The following is a 20,697-nucleotide window of genomic DNA, read 5'->3' as shown; positions in this document are numbered from 1 at the left end:
AGTAGTACCTTCAGTTCAAAAACGTAGTACCTTCGAAGAAAAAGTAGTACTTTCGCGGAAGGGTATTTTAGGCACCGCAATTTCTAAACAGTAAAAAACCATGTGCCACCTCAGCAATCCATTTTAGAGAAATATGAAACTTTGACTCAGCCTCTAAGTAAATATGGAACTTTAACTCCATTTATATGTAATTTTCCCTAAATTAAATACAAACCTTTTCGTACCATTAATAAAAGCGAATTGACTCATATCACAATCTCATAATTATAATTACAACTTCAATTTTAAATCTTTTGCTTGACAGTGCTTCACTAAATATTAATGATCATTCTTTAACATATTTGGATTTAAATTTTGAATCTCAATTCAAAAACAAATCGAATATATAGATTTTTTGAAAAATCCGTATTGGATTTAGATTTGTCATAAAACGATTTTGAATGAGATAGACTCGTATCAAATAATATTTATACCGCATAGATCTTATTTAAATTATATAAATTAAAATGGATCATTTGTACAATTCAGATTTAAATCCTGATATGGACCATAAAATTAAAAAGTAAATATTCACTTGAATCTGCTCCAAATTCAACCAATTTCAAGCTCAATAGACATGCCTAATATATTATTATTTGAAACTTTAAGATTACATATTAATTATTATTTAGTTGTTAAAGATTCAGATTTAAATCCTGATATGGACCATAAAATTAAAAAATGAATAGTCACTTGAATCTGCTCCAAATTCAACCCATTTCAAGCTCGAAAGACATGCTTAATATATTATTATTTGAAACTTTGGGATCAAATATTAATTATTACTTAATTGTTAAAAAAGATTAAGGTAATTGACATAACAGCTCAATCTAATACAATCATAGTTCCGGTCCGTTCATAACCCTTTTTCAATGGTCTGATACCATTACAGACCTCTATGAACCGATCGAATCGATCAGTTTACAATAATATTGGTCCGAGTCACTTATATCACGACTGCGAACGAATGCGAACCCATAATATGTAAATATTATAGTTTATGCATTCAAGTCGAGCTTGTAATATTAGCATTTTAGATATAACTCAAGCTTTCTTACATCCTCATGCTTGTAAGTTCAAGCTTCACTATAGCTCCAAAAGACGACTCCAAAACTTGGTCCGAGCTCCTCAACTGAAATTTTAATTTTGCGATTCAATCTCAGAAAACAGTTAAGGGGTAGAAGTAGACAAAGTTATAGAGATTCATTCCAGCTAGTGCTCCAAACACATGTTATGAACTGAACTCCAAATGAATTCATATGATTCACAGGAAGTCTGAACAAATAAAACTTTAACCAACTTCTACCCAAAAACAATTTAAAATAAAATCTTACCAACTAGAAACCGGACCGTGAAAAAGAAAATATACATGTAGCGTGACGGGTACATGAGACACTAGTTCAACCAGAATTTGAGCAGAAGTTTGTGATGATTGAATCTGTTGAATTTTTATGTATAAGAGAAGCCTGATAAGAGGAGGCAGGTGGCCACTAAGACAAAGGGGCGATCAAATGGTGAGATTAATTGGAATGCGGGTTGTATATGCACCAACAACGCTTCCACCCACATCTGGAAATGTTTCACAACCAGGAAGAGGCTTTACCTTGCCAGTTCGATCGACTTCAACTGGGTACTTGAGAAGGTGACCCTTCATTTCAGTAATTTCATCAGCAGCATATTGATTCCAGTTCAGCTCACTCAGCGATCTTACTCTACTCATACATTCGAGACTATCAGGTTGCTCAAAACATTCCTCTAGAAAACCAATGTGCTCTGCCCATAGTGACATTCTATACCCATAGATCTGCAATCAGATGCACACAGCAGCCAGTCACATATTTATATTCAAATCAATATAACAAATTGTCAAGACTGCTAAGACATAGTATATAAGATGCTGAAAAGCTTAAACACAAGTCAACTTTTTCAGAATGTGCCATAAGCATGACTCCGAAAACACGAGTCTTGAGTTGTGTGACTCAATATTACCCTCAAACATCGATTAATCTCAATAGTGACCACTCAAATATATCCCGCTAGGCCTCACCATAATATATTTGGTCAAATGGTGGAAAAAAGCAAATTTGTAGTTGAATTGCATGTCAATACATATTTAGACACATGCTTCCTACAAAAAGGCCTTCATATCTTTTAATCTCGACAATGCATACTGTTTTCAATGTTCATGAGAGCTAACAACATAAAAATGCAACTTTATTTGCAATTACATAGACCATGTCATGCTTTTGAACTTTTGCTAACCATCAATCCGTTTTTTTTTTTCCTAGTTGGTACTCACACACACTTGTCTCTTATGAGACTTAACCCCGGACGTCCCTTGATAACAAACGTTGAACCTGAAGTGATTTTATTTTATGATTGATACATCTAATATTGCATTCATGTGCCAGTAAAAACTCACTAATATTCAAAATAACTAAACAGAATTTCACCTGATCAAAGATTACCTGTCCATGGGGAGTAGAGCCTTTGCTCGCCCAAGTATTCCGAGGTTGATAGGCACCCATCGCAATTTCAGTGTCCCTGGTGCCTTCTAAGGAACGTTGATTGATGTTTGCAGACCCCAATATAACATACTCATCATCCACTATCATTCCTTTTGAATGGACATAAATCATGAAGCGTCGATTTTTCTTAGCAAGTTCCTGGATAGAACACACGATTAAAGATAATTGATTGGAAAATTGGGAATCATAACCATTTGGGGAGAACTGAAATGGTAGTTACAGGGGTAACAGAAATGTACTTGGGGAGTTTCTGAGGGAAAAGGATTTCCCTCATCTGTAGTGTCTGAGAAATGTACTTGGGGAGTTTCTGAGGGAATAGGACTTCCTTCATCTGAAGCGTCTTGAGCCTCACGATTGCCAAGGCAGAAGAAATTTAAATAGTCTTGAGGTTCATAATTGTTTTCAAGTCCTACCTCTCGTAAAGCCTTGTAAATTACTTCATACATCATTTGCATAGTATTATGCTGCATAAATTAACAATATCACCAGGTTCATGAAATAAGCAAAAAACCCATAAAAATTGCCATTTGTCCCAAAAGTTTTTGCAGACTTGACTTGCAACTATTCTGAATGACACATATAGCTTAAAAACTAGTTTCGATACCTTTATTATTACCTGAATTTTATTCAACCCAAAGATTGCTTGAATTATAGTGTTATATCATTTAATTCCCTTTCCCTTCCTCGAAATTGATGGTGCACTCCTTTTGATTAAAAAGAGCATTGAATTGTCTCTAATTAACCAATTTCGTCTCAACAGAATTATGGGTCATGCATATTTGATTGTTCCATTGTGTTTACATGAGCATATGGAGGTATGGGATACAAATCCATCATCTGTAAGTGTTAAGAGATTAGTTAATGATATATTAGGATTTCCCTTTGATCTGATTTTCTGGTTGATCCAATACATCATTAGCTAATCTCTTAACAATAAGGAATGGGGCCATTAGTATAGTGGGAGTCATTACCGGAATTGACATAAAATCATTTTATAGAAACATAAAATGACAGCATTTAAATCTCAACCATCACTTTTAATGATGGCTCCAATACTGATGTAGCTTAGGATCTTGTTTTACTTTTTAATTGTTTGATTAGTATTTTTATACTATATATATATATATATATATATATATTGTTTGACAAATCAATGAAGATGTATTTTTGCCTTATGATGTGTGGTGTGAACCATCAACATCATAACTTAGATGGTATATGGACACATAATACTTTAGAGTACAAGTCCCTATTGGATGTAGGGTCAAGGCACATAAATTAATCGATCTAAATGTTGCATTTTATTTTAAGTTATAGTACTTAAACAGAGGTACGCTCTCTCCATAAAAATTGTAGTAATACCTTCTAGGAGATTATCTACCAAGGCACATAAATTAATCAATCTAAATGTCGCATTTTATTCTAAGTTTTAGTACTTAAACAGCGATACTATCTCTATCTATCTATCTATACATATATATATATATATATTTCCATAAAATTTATGGTAATACCTTCTATGAGATTATCTATTTTAACACATTTGCGGATGGTTTCACCATTGTATTTTGAAAGAAGAGGGTGATCTCCATAAAAATTGTGGTAATACCTTCTAACACGTTTGCGGACAGTTTTGCCAGTGTATTTTGAAAAAAGAGGGTACAGGCCGGTTTTCTTTCTCCTTTCTTCTTATCCTTCTCTTTATTCTATTATTTGCCATTTCTTTCTTTTGCATACATGTTTCAGACTTGTACCTAATTTTTGTTTAACCAAAATATTGCTTTATTTGTGGCATTCTTTCATTTAATTTTGATAATATTGAAAATTTGATTTACAGAAATGATAGAATTAGAAATGATGACATTCAGGAAATGGTTGGAGTAGCACAAATTGGAGATAAAATGGGAGAAAATCAGTTAAAATGATTTGGACGGGTGCAAAGAAGACCTTTAAGTGCGCCGGTTAGAAAAAGTGACATAATTTACATTGAGGGTAATAGTAATACTAGGGGAAGAGGAAAAACAAAGTTAATGTCGGTAGAGTTAGTAAAGAAAGATATGATAGCATGTGAATTGACTGAAGCTAATGCCTTACATAGAGCGGAATGGAAACATGGGATTCATGTAGCCGACCAAAAGTAATTGGGAAAAAGGCTTGGTCGTTGTTGAACTCATTGGTGGTGGTGGTGAAATTTCTATGTACAGTTATGTGCTACCTTGAGTTGATTGTTAAGAATTTCATGTTTAAATGAATATTTACTATTTTGGCTTGCCAACAATTCAGCACTACTCCGTTGCAAAGTTAGTTTTATCTCTATCAAAGCATTGTGTGTGGGTAATTGTGTGTTCGTCTAGGAATTAACTGCTCAATTCACCTGCATAAAAATTCTCCAAGAAGGGTTAAGAAAACCTATACAAATCCGTGGTTGCATAAAAAATTCTCTGGTGACCTCATTCTCGATGATTACAAAAATGATATGTGAAAGATGATGGGGAAATTCAATTTTCTGGGGAATTCTAAATACTCCTTTAGCCATGCTTATGGGGATGATTAAACATAAACATTTGCAAAATCCTAAATTATTACAACATAAGAACTTGAGTTACATCTTTTTAAGATTAATTAATTATATAACTCTGTCATTATAACTGTGTAATTTGTTTTCACATAAAGCAATCTAAAAGGTAGTTAAAGTTTACCTGCCAAAAGAGAATTTGTTGAGTAACAAGACTTGTAGGAACACCCTCTGGCCACATTGGGATGACAATATATGCTGAAAACCTCTCATTTGCTCTAATTTTGTTAGCAATTTTGAGAGCAATTTCCATTGGAATTAAATTGTTTGCACCTGCATATTCAAACAAGTATTATAATCATCAATCAGATACACAGACTTCGAGAGAGAAAAACTTAGATTTTTAGGTCAGAACATGTAAAAAGAGGACAGGAAGGAGTTCCTCACCTAAGTCTTTGTAATCAGTCCAGTTATATGATGACCCAATGAAGTATTGGTTTTCAATATAAATGAAATGTTGGGCAGCACGAATTGCCTTTACATATGCTGTATGTATACTCATGTCTATCAGTACATTCTTCCCACATACTAGGTTCTGTTACAAATAAACAATGCACAGAGATATTAGCTAATTAACCATCTCATAGACAAAAACAATTTTACAAGCATAAAGAAAGTGGTAATAATAATTTTTTTTTTATTTACAAAAAACTAAAACTAAAAATGTTTTGCTCACCTTGTTTGTTGCCTCTTTTGGGTCTTCTGGAAGGCCCTTAACAGAGTTGGAATCAATTGAACGAAAAACCTATCATTGTGAGGAAATTAGTCAAGAAAAAATAGAGTAATAAAAGTAAGACGAGTATTGAATTAGAACATCTACTATAATAGATTTTTAAAAACTAACATACCTGGACATGCCAAGCCTCAGGATCATCCTCTCCCAGGAAGGGCACATCAGCCATTCCTATGATATCAGAAATTTTATCAATTCTAAGTAATGAATCATCATATGATACTTTCATTTTATTTATTCCATGAGGTTCTGAAGCCCTGAACCAACGTTCCTCAAAGTTGGTGAGGATATCATATGCTGCTGGACCATCAATTCGGCAGTGTAAATCATGCCACGCTTCTCTGGGACATCCAACAGCAGGCCCCTGTTCAAGTAGCAACACAAGTTTGACGAAAAGAAAAATGAACGAAAAATACTTTAATGCTCTTGGAATATCGATGAAATTGTATCACCGATTAAATGTTGACATGTAGTGACAGAACTCACCGAAATAAATGTGTTTTTACTTCTATGACAAAATATAATTGGTTTATGACATCGGTAATATGGTATCACTATCACTGGTGCATTGAAGTCTTTTTTGGAGTAAACGAATATTTTCACATCTACTGAATTGTCCTTTTTTTTTTTTTTTACACCCAGTTTTGCTCCTATGGAGACTTGAACCCTCAACCTTTTGAAAGGTAGGAAGGTGAGGAAGTACCATTAGGTTACAACCCTTGGTTACCAAAGTGGTTGAGGCATAAGATTTCATGTAGTTCTTTCTTGACTTTTTCGTATGCCAAAAACATTGGTAAACACCCAGCTTCCTTTAATCTCATGTGCAAAGGCTTAAATTACTGAATCTTTCAACTGCAGTCTCACAGGCACAGCGCATTAAAATACAATCAAATAGTACGTCTTTGTTATCAACGTAGATTTGATTCATAAAATTCTATGTGCTTGGTTTCATGCACGTGACAATCGAAACTCATATAAAATATAAAACCAACTATTTCTAACAAGTTATAATTAAAACAACATAACTAATTTTTTATTATATCATGTGCCATGAACCTCCCGCTCGCTTCTTATGTTTACTACGTCTTTGTTATCAACTTATATCGACCACTTAATTATCAAGATTGTTTGCTAAGTGATTGACCAGTAGTATATCGTTTCAAGTGTTGCCGGAATCAGAAATATTTTGGAGTATATATCATCAGTCCATTTCAAATGAAAATTATTTGCTTTATTTTTATGTGGAAGTTTGCACAGACATGTCTTGGATATGTTGTGTAATGTTTCCGATTTTTATCATTTTCCATTTTCTGGAATTTTCTGATTTTTCAAGGGTATTTTTGTCTTTTCTCGTTTTGCGTGCCGGATGTGTTCAGAGTGTTGGTTGGAGCATTTCCTTGAGTTCAAGACTCTTGGAAATGCATTGGTTGCCATTTCGGCATTTTTTTGTTTTTCGGGCAGGGAGGTCCCAGGTGGAACCTGCTACCGGAATTGTTGAGCACGGAGATTATTTTTTTTTCGGGTTCATTGCATTTCATACATCATTATTTTGTGCTCATTTACTTGGTGACATATTTAAATTAGTGGTTGTATTATGTTTAATGTAGATATATGTATATGTATTAATGGTAAAGAGTGATATTTTAATGTGGGACCCACTAGTTATTTCTTTAGCCACATATAATGACCATAAGTCATCAGATGGATCATTTTTCATCTCACCCACGCAGAAACTCTCTCACTCGTCCCAGCAGTTCTCTTTTTTTCTTTTTCTTTTTTTTTTTCTTTTTTTTTTTTTCCAACCATTAAGCTTAGATATCTCTTTATCCTTTGAGATTTCAACTTTGCCATAGAAAGCAAAGTTGACGAGCGTAGCGAGGGTTTCATATTGATCGGAGCAAAGCACCATTTGGAGCAACTTTGGATTTTGAATTTTGGGAGAATTTGGGCTGATTTGGGTTTTTCTTTAAATTGTGAGGTAAGGGTCTCTCTAACGCATCAAGTTTTGCCCTTTTATTGAGCAAATTATATTTCTTTTTAATTATATTTTGAGAACTGTAAACTTTGGTATGAAATTGTTATTCTATGACTAGGCTTAAGTGTTAAATGTGACTTGTTGCATATATATATATATATATATATATATATAGATTGTGGCAAAAGGCTTGTATGATTATGTTTATTTGGAGATTATGTTGATGAACAAATGATAATATGACAGTGGTGTGGATGATTATATGTTGAACATGTTGATATGTGGTTCTTGTAAGAAATTGTTTTGCTTAAATTAATTTAGTGGATAATATTATTGTTGTATTGAATTCTAAAAATATGCCATGATCCTAGATTCCTAATTGACTTTTATGGAATGTCTTGTTATATTTGCTGAAATGGAAATGTCATGTTAAAGTTTTCATTATTAAATTGATGAGCTTGATAGTTGAGAATATGAAAAGCATTGCATTGCATGTCATGGCATGAAAAGAGGATTTTGAAGAGAATTTGGGAGAAAAAAGGAAATTTTACAAAAGGAAAGTTTTATTTGAAAAGGGAAGTTTTTTTTTTAAAAAAAATGAAATGGATTTCGCAAGTCCAGGGCTAGCTTAACCTAGAGGGAGCGCAGTCCGTTGTAGGGCGTGAAAAAGTTGATACTAGGCCCTTTAACGGTTGCCGGATTTGGAACTAGGGATAACTATCAATCTCACCTTGGTAAAGTCAATTAGTGGGTTTTCAAAAGTGAAAGTTGGGTCGGTATAGACCAGATATGGGATGGGTGCATCACATTTCATATCATGCACATCATTTTGTAAAATTGTGTTATGTGTTAAGATTGTTGCCTATTAAGTGGTAAATGTTGTACAGACTTCCATTGTATGACCCCGGTTTCTTTTCTACCCCTTTTTATGTTACGTGGCTTAAAGGAGTCCAAAACTGACGTCTTAGGCGACTTCTACTAAGCCTTGTGCTCACCCCTTATTTTTTTAACATTTTTTAGGACACAGGAAGGAAGTGGCGGACGACGTTCCACCACAAGCTTAGTTTGAATTAGAAGACCATTTTGTTAGTTTTTTTTTTTTGCAAAGTTTTACGTTGTAATGATATAATTATGCTCTGTATAACTTTGTGTTTTGGAACCTTGTAATTATAATGATGAGCATGGAGTAACTTTTGTAAAATGTCTCAGCATATGTTAGGACTCTTGACCATGTTTTTGGGACTGTAATTATGATGCATTTGGATTAGATGGTAGGTGGCTGTTGCACCATGAAATGAACTATGTTGAGGTATAATGAATGGATGAATGGAATGTTGGAATGTGTTATATTGCAGTGCTTTGGGACAAGGTAGATAAATTTTCAGGCCATAAGTGAGGCCATTCATTTCATATGCATTAAGCAAGTTGTAGAAGGACTCCTTTCTGCAGAGGTCATGCCGAATTTTTGGGTCGTTACATGTTGCTCCACTAAGTTATCCCATAATTTGGTAAGTTCTCACATTAAAGGGTAGAAGTTCTATCTCTTCCTCTTCTAGAAAATATTTTATAAATTATACGAAGAAGCATGACACTTCAACGAAGGTGGGTTGGACATTGACACTTCAAAGACACTCCTAAACATGTGTCCAATGCTGCATGAACGTGCCCATAATTTAAAAATAAGTTTTATTATGTCGAACACTTAGTTGACACTTCCCAGCCACACTCAACACAAGTCTAATATAACACAAACACATGAAGAGCAACCAAATCCGACAATTCTAAAACAATATGAATACACCTTAAAATGTCCAACCTTTTTCTCTTTAAGAAAAATTAACATTATACAGATGGTTACCACAAGAATGCAATGAAAATTTTTCATAGAGGACAAAATATAATTGTAATGACAAAGTAGAAGATTAGTTGCACATAATATAATATTCTTTTACATGCATAGCTTTATTTTCTAAATTATGTAACTTTCTACATAGAAATTCAAATATATATATATATATATATATATATATATATATTTGAATTTCTATAACTGTGTAGGGATAAATAAAAAAAATTAAATTTATACATAGTCGTATGCCAGTATCCTACTTTTTAGGAATTAATGTGTCTAGCATATCCGTGTTATCTTGTGTCCATGTTGCATGTCCATGTTTGTGTTATTTAGGCCACTTTAAGTCTTACAAATATAGAAAGTAGCATTTCAGTGTGCTTCTCTAACATATTTGATTTCCTTAATGTGTTGTACGATATTCTGAAATCAATGTTATTGCCACTAATTAATATTGGGAATATTCTAGATGTGGCCAGACTGACCAGTATGGTTTATTAACCATGCTGACAATTAGTAATTAAGTAACATACTGCAGACACAATTGCATGTAGTGCACTCGTCTTCCATTTTTACACTGTACATGTGCCTAATGTCACACCCCGCTACCAAGAGGCTATGCCACGCAGGCGCCACGCAGACGCCCAGCAGACGATGACATGGAGCCTGCATGGACTAGAGCTTTCTAGACTTCCCTACACAAGTATGGAACTTTCTGGAATTCTCTAGATTAGTGTGGAGTTGTCAAGCCTTTTCTAGACTTGTCTAGAGTTGTATAGAATTCTCTAGAACTCTCTAGACTTGTCTTGTACATAGTAGATAGTTCTAGAGTTGTGTATATATTTCTGGAGGATTCTAGACACTAAATCTAGGCCACACATTTGTACACATCTAGAATGTTCTTGTAAGGCCAAAGGCCTATAAATAGGAGGTGAGAGTTCATTTGCTCCTCACCAAGCAACCAAGTTGTAATCTCTCCTCTCAAGCAATACAAGTTCTATACATTTCCAAACTCTCTTGCTCACTTGCCTAACCTCTTCCTGCACACCCAAGTAAGCCAAACACTTGTCTAGCTTTAGTCTTCACTAAGCTAGCACACTCGATAGGCTAACTTAGCGCTTCAAGGGGGCTTGAAAGTGTCTAAGGCCGCACGGTAGCTTGAAAAGGTTCAAGTCCGTGACACTAAGATCACTATTCTCAAAAGGCACTAGTCCGATATCAGTTAGGCAACGGGTATCAAAAAGTTATGTGCTAACTACCAGTTCTTTTAGGTTTTCATGGAGATACTCATTGCCCCCGCTCCAACGCACTTCAAATAGTATTACTACCACTAAGCTTGAGTTGGGCTGTCTAATTGTAATAGTTCTAATGACCCATCTCAGGCCTTTTCATTTACATTGTACATGATTATTCTTTATAATATTGCTTGAAAATCCACCAAAAAAAAAAAAGGTGGGGTTCTATTAAGTTAAACAGACCACAGACGTTGATATTAAATATTATGATGAAAACCAGTCCCACTTTTCCCCTAGGGTGCTTGAACCTTCAATCTCCTACTTTTAAAGGTGAGGAAGTACCACTAGGTTACAGCCATTTGTATTGACTATTTTTCAAAAAGCAATAATTATGCAACTAATATTATAGGCAATTATCAGGTAAGCAGAATGTAAATTTTCAAATATTTGCAAATCATTTGTACATACCACAGGGAGTATGTCCTCTGCGGGTCTCATAATTAGCATAATCATGCAATATACTGATGAAGCTTATTAGATACATCAGAACTAGAAAAAAAGAGAAGAATAACAATACCAACCAAAAAAAAAAAAAAGAAGAAGAGGAGAGAGAGAGAGAGAGAAATCGAAGAAAACTCAACAGTGGCAAAGAATTAATGTTGATAAAATGATTACCGTGAAATTAGGATTATGGCACTCATCTTTGTGCACAGTTTGTAATGTGCTTAAAATAGGGTGTTTTGGAGTATCATATCGACCCATGCATAGATCGAGACCCCCAACAAATGCGATGATCTTTCTCTTGCCATGACCTGCATCAGCATCGACAATCACAGTTTTCTGATGATGGCTGTAGATCGTTCCTACTACCTGATATCCAAAAAACGACTGGAAAGGCTCATAGCAGATACTAAATCTGGAAAAGTTATACCATCAAGGAATGTAAAGCTTTAGGGAAAACAAGATTAGTGCAGCTAACACGCTACCAATGTCCAAACAAGTTTTGTTTTAGTAAATTCCAAATTTTTATTCAATCTGGCATCTCTGTAACCAACTGTAAATCATGCAATTAAATGAAGTATAGCTCTCTTCACTACTGCAAATTGAAAAAGGAACCGCAAAACAGCATACAATAAGATGAGTCAAACTCTGCGCACTAAAACAGCTTATGGTAAGACATCAAATTAGTTTAACTAAACTTCACTCAACATAGATAAGACATTTGTTCTTTTTACCTGCTTTCTGCGAATGCTATGTCCATTTCCAGCAGATCGGGGGCAAAGTAGCACTTTCACTAAAGACTGTTTGAAAAAACGACGGGTCTCCTCATCATGGGTGTCCATATACCCAACCTACATATTTTAAAGTGATAAATACCAATAAAAAACTTGGTACCTAATTAAAGATTGAGCAACATAGAAGTACGTAGAAAGTTGATGCAGAAATGACATTTAAGGAATAGGGCTCCCCAACAAGTATAAATTAAAGTTAACAAAACTAAGAAAGCATTAAAAATGAAACACCACAATATATAGACAGCATTGTAAAGCCTCAAAGGGCAATTACCAAGTCTTCTTTCGGTTAAAATGGGGAGCTGAGAGCTGGGGTGGACTGCCTGAACTGGCTAGCCTCAGAGCTCAGACCCAAATCCAATATTCACGGTCAACACTTCCCTTATTATTATTTTGGTAGCCTGGTAGAAAGAGAGACTTTTGACAGTCCAATTAGATTCTAAAGCCTATCTCTAAGTTTTCATTACATCAAACATTTGCTTTAAAGACAAAGTCTGTAACCCCATTGTTGGGGGCCACAAATTCAACTTATTCAGGTATGAGTTCTAAATATTGAGTCATTCCTTTGTCTAAATTTACAATTTAATAACAATGGTGGTCAAATTTTGAATGAAAGATTATTGAAGGATGAAAATTCAGCAGACAGCCATAAAAAGCAGCAAGAAAGAGAACACGCCATCTATTTCAAAATATACTGCTAATATTACTAAACAGATGTATAACCCAGAATACACTACTAATTTACCAAACAAATGTGTAAATTGTGAATAAAAAAATTAAACCAATAGTTTCTTACCTTTTTGTAACCCAAAATATTCATAGAAGTAGGATCAGACCATAAAAGGAGCAGCACTTTCACACCTTCCTTTGATTTGGTTTCAAGAAGGTCTCCTAAATTGCAATCTATTGTAGTGTCATTACCCTGGACAAGTCTAACTTTATGGTTCACAGACCAGCCTGTGATGTATATCAAATGGCGGGCCTGACTTATTGCATCAGAGATGTCGCGCCAACAATCACCATGCTCGTACTGAATGCCATGTTCAAGCTTCAAATTCGGAAGGCAATTACCATCAGGGACATGGGCATCTTGATAAAGTGTAACCGTTCCACCTCTCCTAAGCGGGAAATAGGCATCTGGCACTTCATGATATGTAGGACCTGAACTCACCCCAACATGGTCCAATGCCACTTTATCAATTGGAGTGTATTTGATTGATACAGTTAAGACAGATTCAGGGTCACATGGCCTCCCACTCCAATTATAAATTGGGAAGCTACCTTCAACTTTTGTGCCTGAAATTATTTGCTCCACCGGAACCCCAACAGCGCCAATCATTAAACAACCCAAAGGCATTTTGTTTTTAAGAACGAAGTGCACTTCTGCAGCATAATGCGCAACAGGAAGACAGAAGTGCTGCATCCAAGCCGGGTTCTTATTGTCACTGATGACAAAAGTTCTCCCAATAACAGCATCTGATACTGAAATTTTAACATATGGATCAGTTGTTATGACATATTTTTCAACAAGGCCGATTAATCGGGAAAACATCCTCCCCCATTTCACGTGAGACATGTCACCTTTAGGAAGGTTCTTAGCCCCCTCGACCCATATATCTAAATTCCCATGTAATAGTAAAACATTCAGAGACCCGTTCGAGGTCTGAAATGGCACATGCTGTACACTTTGAGCGTTCTGCGAGCTTTGGGATGAGAATTGAGCCATAACAGAACACACAATACTCCTCAACACTTGTTGAATTTTGTAAACACACTTATGTGTGAAACTATATCAAACAAGTAGAAAGCAACCAAGAGATTGCTCAGAAAATAACCATAATAGATTTCAAATCAAACTATGAAAGATACCCAGTTTCTGTAGACACTGGATTGAGTTTGGGTAGCTCGTAGGAGGCTGACAAATGATCGAATAGCTGGTGGGTGTACAAGACGACCCAACTGAGTAAGCTAAATTGATAACAATTCTCTAGGATGTCAATGGGTATAATTTTATCTGATAGGTTTGAATAAATAAAAGAATTTGGGAATGGAAAAATTAGAAAATGCGGGAATAAAGAATGAAGATTCCTAATGAGGAGGGAGATGAATGTGAATGATAATGAATTGAAAATTTTCCATTCATAGAGAACCAAAGTCGAACAGTTCATTTTTGTTGTCTATTAACTACAGAGAGACCTTGGCAAGTCGTCGATGAGAGAGAGAGACCTGTCAATTCGTCTCTCGTCGACCTGTTTGAAATATGGTGTATATAAACCGAGGAGAGTCTTTTTAAAATGCCATTCAACCCTGTTTCTGTTGTCGTTTTGATCTGTTTGAAGTTTGAATGGATTAGTTAATACAGAGTTTCTGAATAAAAAATTATGGATTAGGTAATACCTTTCCACTTCACTTTACACGTTAGAATATCAATTTTCTAGCATCTAAAAAAATGGATTAGGTGACCTGTACCTTCCTTCCACTTGGCTTTACACGTTAGAATATCAATTTGCCAGCATTTACTAAGAACAAACAACAAATATCTAATTTTAAACTCTAAATTAGTTGTTGGCATGTGAATAAAGTCCTCTTATAGTTATTTGTTTATTTTAATTAATTTTATTGATGAGAAAAAAGAGAATTTTCTTGCTCCAATTGTTTCCTCCAATTTTAATTTTAAAGCTTTTGGAACATAACATAAATACACCTAATATTTCACAATTTCTATTTCAAATTTTAATAAACACAGTGTTGTGAATATTGTTAAATATTTTAATGATACGGACTAAATTAAGGATTTCCTTCATCTGAAGTGTCTTCCCTGTCTTGAGCCTCACGATTGCCAAGGCAGAAGAAATTCAAATAGTCTTGAGGTTCATATTTGTTTTCAAGCCCTACCTCTTGTAAAGCTGTGTAAATTACTTCATACATCATTTGCATTGTATTATGCTGCATAAAAAATTAACAATATCAGCAGGTTCATAAAATGCTGCAAAAAAACCCATAAAAATTGCCATATTGTCATGAAAGTATTTGCACAGAGACTTGAATTGAGACTATTTTGAAGGACACAAATATAACTTTAAAACTAGTTTAGATACATTTATATTGTACCTGACTCTTTCAACCCCAAAAGTGCCTGAATTATTGTGTTCTTTCATTTTTTAAAATTTTGAAATTTTATGTTGAGTATGAGCTGGCTCTGGAGCCGATTGTGAAGAGATTCAAGTACATAAAAATTAATAATTAAATATTTCACTCATAATACCAAAGGTTTTGTGTCTTGGTATCTTCTCTTTCTTTCAAAATAGATGGTGATGGTTCGACTTTCTAAAGGAGAAAGTGGTTGTGTGATGGTGTGTATGAATTTCTTGCCAATAATAATAATAATAAAAAAAAACTCTCATAATACCAACCAACCGTTAGATATCGAAAATATTAACATTTTAAAATTATTCGGGGTTGGGTTACTTGAGAGTCCAGATCTGATCTGATATAGGTATCGTAAAATAGTTCCCAAAAGAGTTGAATATAGTTGTCACATGCTAGCACAATCATTTAGCTATAAGTCATATGAAGAGGCATAAATGCAGAGTCATGGTTTGGGCATGACTTATAGCGGCCAAACAAAGATTGGAGTCTCTTTGAAAAGCCGTTAAATTTGAATATTGCTGGATTGGACGTTGAACAGTTGCTCCTAATATGAATCCGCTCCTAGATTGATTCGTGAATTTTGAGTCTCTGTCAAATTGCTGAATATATTGAACCAAAACATCAATTGTACATTCCAATTTATTAGCTGATATTATTTCTCTCTAAATTCCTAAATTTGTGGCTGATTTTGCATTTCAAAATTACTTAAGCTTGCTCGCAGCCAAAATGATGAAAGCGAAAGATTAAAGTGAGACAGTAAACAAACCTAACTACTGAATATTATTTTGTTCAAAATGGCAAACAATAACGGTGGTGGTGTGAACACCCAAAGTAGAACTTCAATTTTTTTCAATTGAGTACAGAAAGCAGTGAAGAAGGCCTAGTATTAGACATGGTGATAGAATTAAACACGTTATGAATTTATACTGAATTCCAAATACGACAAAAGTCACCTTCAAAATGAATTCATTATTCATTGCAAGTCTAAACCAAATAAAACTATATAACCAAACCTTTTACTCAAACATAATAATAATAATAATAATAATAATAATAATAATAATAAAATCTTATCAACTAGAAACTGTTAAAATCTTATCAACTAGAAACTGTTGGGATTTATATTCCCTGGCATAGCAAATTCTTATTTGGATTATAGTGACATATGTTCTTGACGTTTCTGAAATATTTATACTTTATACAATTGGTGAATTCAATGTATTATGTTTCGATTCATTATAGAATTGATAGTGTCCACTTGATTACAAGAGATATTTATATATGTATGTGATGGCGATCAATACATGAATATAAATAGTAATCATAAATTATTCATAGTTGGTAATTATGGATGGACTCATAATTAATTAAGACTTGAACTGGATCCGCGTTAGGTTGAGATATATTGCGAGAGCCGTCGTATACAATTGCTCCCTATCATCGTCATGGCATTTGACTCTTAAGCATTAAAAAAATATAAACTCTTTTATTAATTAATAATTACTTTGATTTATTCGGCGGATACTTTGAGATCCTTAGGCCGACACTTTGGGTAGTTATGTAATTAATAGTTTGAGGGTTATATTTTCAATATTTGCATCATTGCTCATTGCATTTACTTTGTATTGATTATGGTTAATCACAAAGTAAATTCGAAGGCCTTCGTGTGCTTTTAGACAAAATGATTTATTATATATTTATTTATTTAAATTGTTATTTTTATCAAACAAATGTTTTATTGTGATCGAGCCAGATATAATCAATGGTACCAAAATAAATATATTAATTAAGTAGTCGGATTGATAGTTTTATTTATCCGATAACTAATTATGCATAGAGTAGTCAAAGTGTAACATTGACTTAGAGGTTATTTATTATTTAATTGGAGTTCAATTAATTTCTTTTAGTGGAGTAGAAATTAATTTATGAATTAATTGAATTGGGTCCATGGACCGGGCCAATTATTAATTCATTGTAGCCAATAAAATAATAAGCTCAAAGGATTCTCACTCATAACCCAACTTAATATTGGAATCCTATTAGATTTGAGACATGTGAATTAGAGATTGAAAATGATTTATTGTTTCTTTTTCTTTATCTTTATGTTGCCTATATATATACATGATCTATGTATATTTTAGGGTGATTTTTGGAAGAATGAAAAATGAATATATTTTCTCTCTCTAAAAAATTAGGGTTACTGTTCTCATCTAATGGAGGCTCCCACAAGCCTAGTTTTCCAAGGTCATTCATGGAGGCTTATGAGTGATTCCTAAAGACAAAACAATTACCAAGAAGATGGAGATCCAAGGAGAAGACATCTTGCTAAGGGATCTATAATAAGTGAGAACATTCACTTTAGAGGAAAGATTTAAAGGTTTACTCAGACCTTTGATGTAAGTATTCAATCTGTTAATTGAATGATACATCATGTTTTATTTTTGCATAAAACTTGTCTCTATGTGATGAATCAAGATATGTGAATAAAAATCCCTCGAAAAGTTTTTAAAACTAGCACGCTTCCTAACAGTGGTATCAGAGCATGATTTGATTTATTACTAGAGATCATGTTTTAATCAAAATTCATCATTCATGGATCCAATTTTGATATGCATATATTTATTTATTGATGTATGGTGATGTATGAATTAATATATTGATATATATTGATACATGATGATGTATGTATAATTGTGAATGGATGATGATGTGTGTTTGAACCATGGATGAAGCTTATAGGTTATTGAATGTAATTTTATCTTTAGATTAATTAAGGCTTTGGTTTAGCCGTTTGAAAGTTCAATGATGTAATTTAATTTTTTTCCATTGTATTTCAAATTGTAAATTTATTTAAAGCCATGTAATCTTCATCAAAGGATGCTATGAAGCTTCAAGAAGGTCCAAAAGCGTTAAATTAGGCTTCAGGAATTTTCTGGGATTTTTTAGAAATTTTTCAGAATTTTTCTGGAATTTTTAGGGCCTAAATAATATTTTCTGGGAATTTTTATTAATTTTCTGGAATTTATCGACAATTTTCCGGTAACCGGAGTGTCGCCGGCGGCGAGGGCAGTGCCAAAAAGGAGGTCGGTTGATCCCATGCTTTGCGGTACACCATATAATGGTGCAATCGGAATATTAGCCACACGATGGAGATCCAGATCAGGTGCAGCGCAGCAGAGAAACACTCCGGCGCATGCGCCGGAGCACGCGCAGGACCTTAGTACCTTACTGGCGCGTGTTCTGGCAAGGTTTCTATTTCCAAGCGCGTGTGCACGCCCGTCCACACGTGTGCCACCCGCGGCAGTGCCTTCTAGGCGCGTGGCAGCGCATGGAGGTGCGTGGGGGCGCGTGCCACGGGCCACTTGATCACCCCAGCGCGTGTCAGCGCGTGTGGTGTCCCCGGGTGAGTTCTAAGCGTCGTTTTGCTTCTCCTATCGCGTATAAGCTCTTTACAAGTGTTTACAAGCCGTTGGTGGACGCCCGTACAACAAGAATAACATTTAAATGTTAAAAGTTAAATCCATTAGCCATTTTATTTATTTTATCTGTCATTTATTTATTTATGTGATGTATGAAATGCATAGAATAGATAATCGTTAATTATTATTTATGCATTGGATCTATGATATTTATTTAAATGACTTGATTTATATTAATTAAATTATGAAAATTAATTAGATTAAAAAACTAATAATTTGAAGGCATATCATGGGAAACAAAAAAAAAAATTTGTAAATTATTTTTAAAAGTGTGTCTCAAATTAAATATTAGTGAATCATTTAAAAGTCCAAATTTTTTCTAAATTTAATTGGATTAAAATCAAGGCGTTTTGCATGCATTATATCATGTAAATGAATAACTTGAAAACACTAATTATGAATGATTAAAAATTGAGTGGGAGCGGGGATTTTTATACATTACCACATGGCCTTCGTTATTAAAACCATTGTAATTAGATCTTCAAAAATAAGGCCCCACGCATGATTTGAATAGTCTTAATATTACAAAAATGATTGTCTCATGAAAATAAAAATATTAAATGTTCATTGTAATTAGATCTTTAAAAATAAGGCCCTGCGTATGATTTAAAGAGTCTAGATTATAATGACAAGATATTTAATATTTTATTTTTTATTAGAGCTTTAATAACGTTATACACTCAATCTAAAATCAATAGTGTTAGCTCCCCAACGGAGTGGTCTACACTAGGTGATTTTAGAAAGGCTAAACAAAATCGGGAATCATTTCATATGATAAACAAAGCATTGTCTTAAGAGATATGGAAATGATGGGATTTGCCCGCCAATGGCAATAATGAACTTTGCTAACCGAATAAGTTATTGGCGTATTGGTTATCCGATTTTTCATGTAGTGGTTAAGGGACCCACATATTATTTTAATGGAAGTGCTTGCCTAATAGCAAACGAATCTCAACAATAGTAATAATGAACTCCTCCATCAGGATAAGTTATTGACTTATTGATTGTGTGATTTATTATGCTACAGAGTTGAGGGACTCACATTAATTAAAAGGGATTGTTCACCAATAATGATAATGAAATCTTATTCTATTGAGATTTATTATACTATATGATTGACAAACTCATTTTTATTTTTAAATATGCATAATAGTATTAATAATTCACCTTGCGTATTGTATGAATGCATTTATATTCAGATTTATTATGTCTAATCCATTTTATCTATTTGTTATTATATTCAATGTAATTCGACCTTATTGATGCGGATTGGATAAAGAACTTAGATATTTTATTCACAATGTAAGGGTACAAAATGTATTTACTACTCCTATACCTAATCCTTTTACTTTAAGATACCCAAGAGAATATTAATGCTTTTAATAAGTGAAATAAGGCAAATGATTTAGTTCGGTGCTATATTCTAGAATTTATCTTGAATACGTTCCAAAGCTATTATTTACATTATTTTCTTCAAGCATTATGTTAAATATCAATGAGATGTTTTGGTGAGATTAGATAGTGTTTATGCCTTAGTACTGTGTCAGACTTGATTACCATTGAGATAGCCTAATGAACTCCAGTAAGAGATCGGATTTTGTAAAAATGATTATTTAAAAATTGAATTGGAGGTCAATAGGGCTGACTTGAATGGTAAGTTTCAAGTTGACATGATTATTGCCTTATTACCAAATTCGTTCGACTCTTTTAGAGTGAACTAAATAAGGAATCAGTTTGAGTTCACACTCGATGATATTATTATAGAATTGGTAACAAATGAATGGATAATCAAAAGTGTATGGGTGTTCCTATCAATCTAACCTAGTCTATACCATCTTCTAG

At 33.8% G+C, this 20,697-nt stretch overlaps 1 protein-coding gene across 1 annotated transcript; it reads right to left on the bottom strand.

Moving 5' to 3' along the window:
• Nucleotides 1-1,270: 1,270 nt before the first annotated feature.
• LOC132284924 (phospholipase D beta 1-like) lies at nucleotides 1,271-14,637 on the bottom strand. The gene is made up of 10 exons (XM_059787066.1): nucleotides 13,023-14,637; nucleotides 12,170-12,286; nucleotides 11,610-11,804; nucleotides 5,991-6,239; nucleotides 5,819-5,887; nucleotides 5,530-5,677; nucleotides 5,267-5,415; nucleotides 2,807-3,031; nucleotides 2,508-2,705; nucleotides 1,271-1,843 (listed from the first exon to the last, which is right to left on the bottom strand). The coding sequence occupies exons 1-10, from the start codon at nucleotides 13,950-13,952 to the stop codon at nucleotides 1,547-1,549; spliced, it is 2,577 nt and encodes an 858-aa protein (XP_059643049.1). The 5' UTR covers nucleotides 13,953-14,637; the 3' UTR covers nucleotides 1,271-1,546.
• Between the last annotated feature and the right edge of the window lie 6,060 nt (nucleotides 14,638-20,697).

This window comes from Cornus florida, unplaced genomic scaffold (assembly GCF_030987335.1).
Source record: "Cornus florida cultivar Cherokee Brave unplaced genomic scaffold, ASM3098733v1 CherokeeBrave_3.0.0_Hap2_Chr11, whole genome shotgun sequence".
In the NCBI taxonomy this organism is placed as follows: domain Eukaryota; kingdom Viridiplantae; phylum Streptophyta; class Magnoliopsida; order Cornales; family Cornaceae; genus Cornus; species Cornus florida.
This window is presented reverse-complemented; position numbering and strand designations above follow the sequence as displayed.

What these genes read in the sequence shown, in the direction of transcription:
- LOC132284924 (XM_059787066.1), bottom strand. Translation starts at nt 13,952, where the DNA reads ATGGCTCAATTCTCATCCCAAAGCTCGCAGAACGCTCAAAGTGTACAG. An exon ending in GCCATAATCCTAATTTCACG is followed by an intron (nt 6,240 to 11,609) that starts GTAATCATTTTA and finishes CTACTTGAACAG; the next exon opens with GGGCCTGCTGTTGGATGTCC. An exon ending in CAAAAGAGGCAACAAACAAG is followed by an intron (nt 5,678 to 5,818) that starts GTGAGCAAAACA and finishes TATTTGTAACAG; the next exon opens with AACCTAGTATGTGGGAAGAA.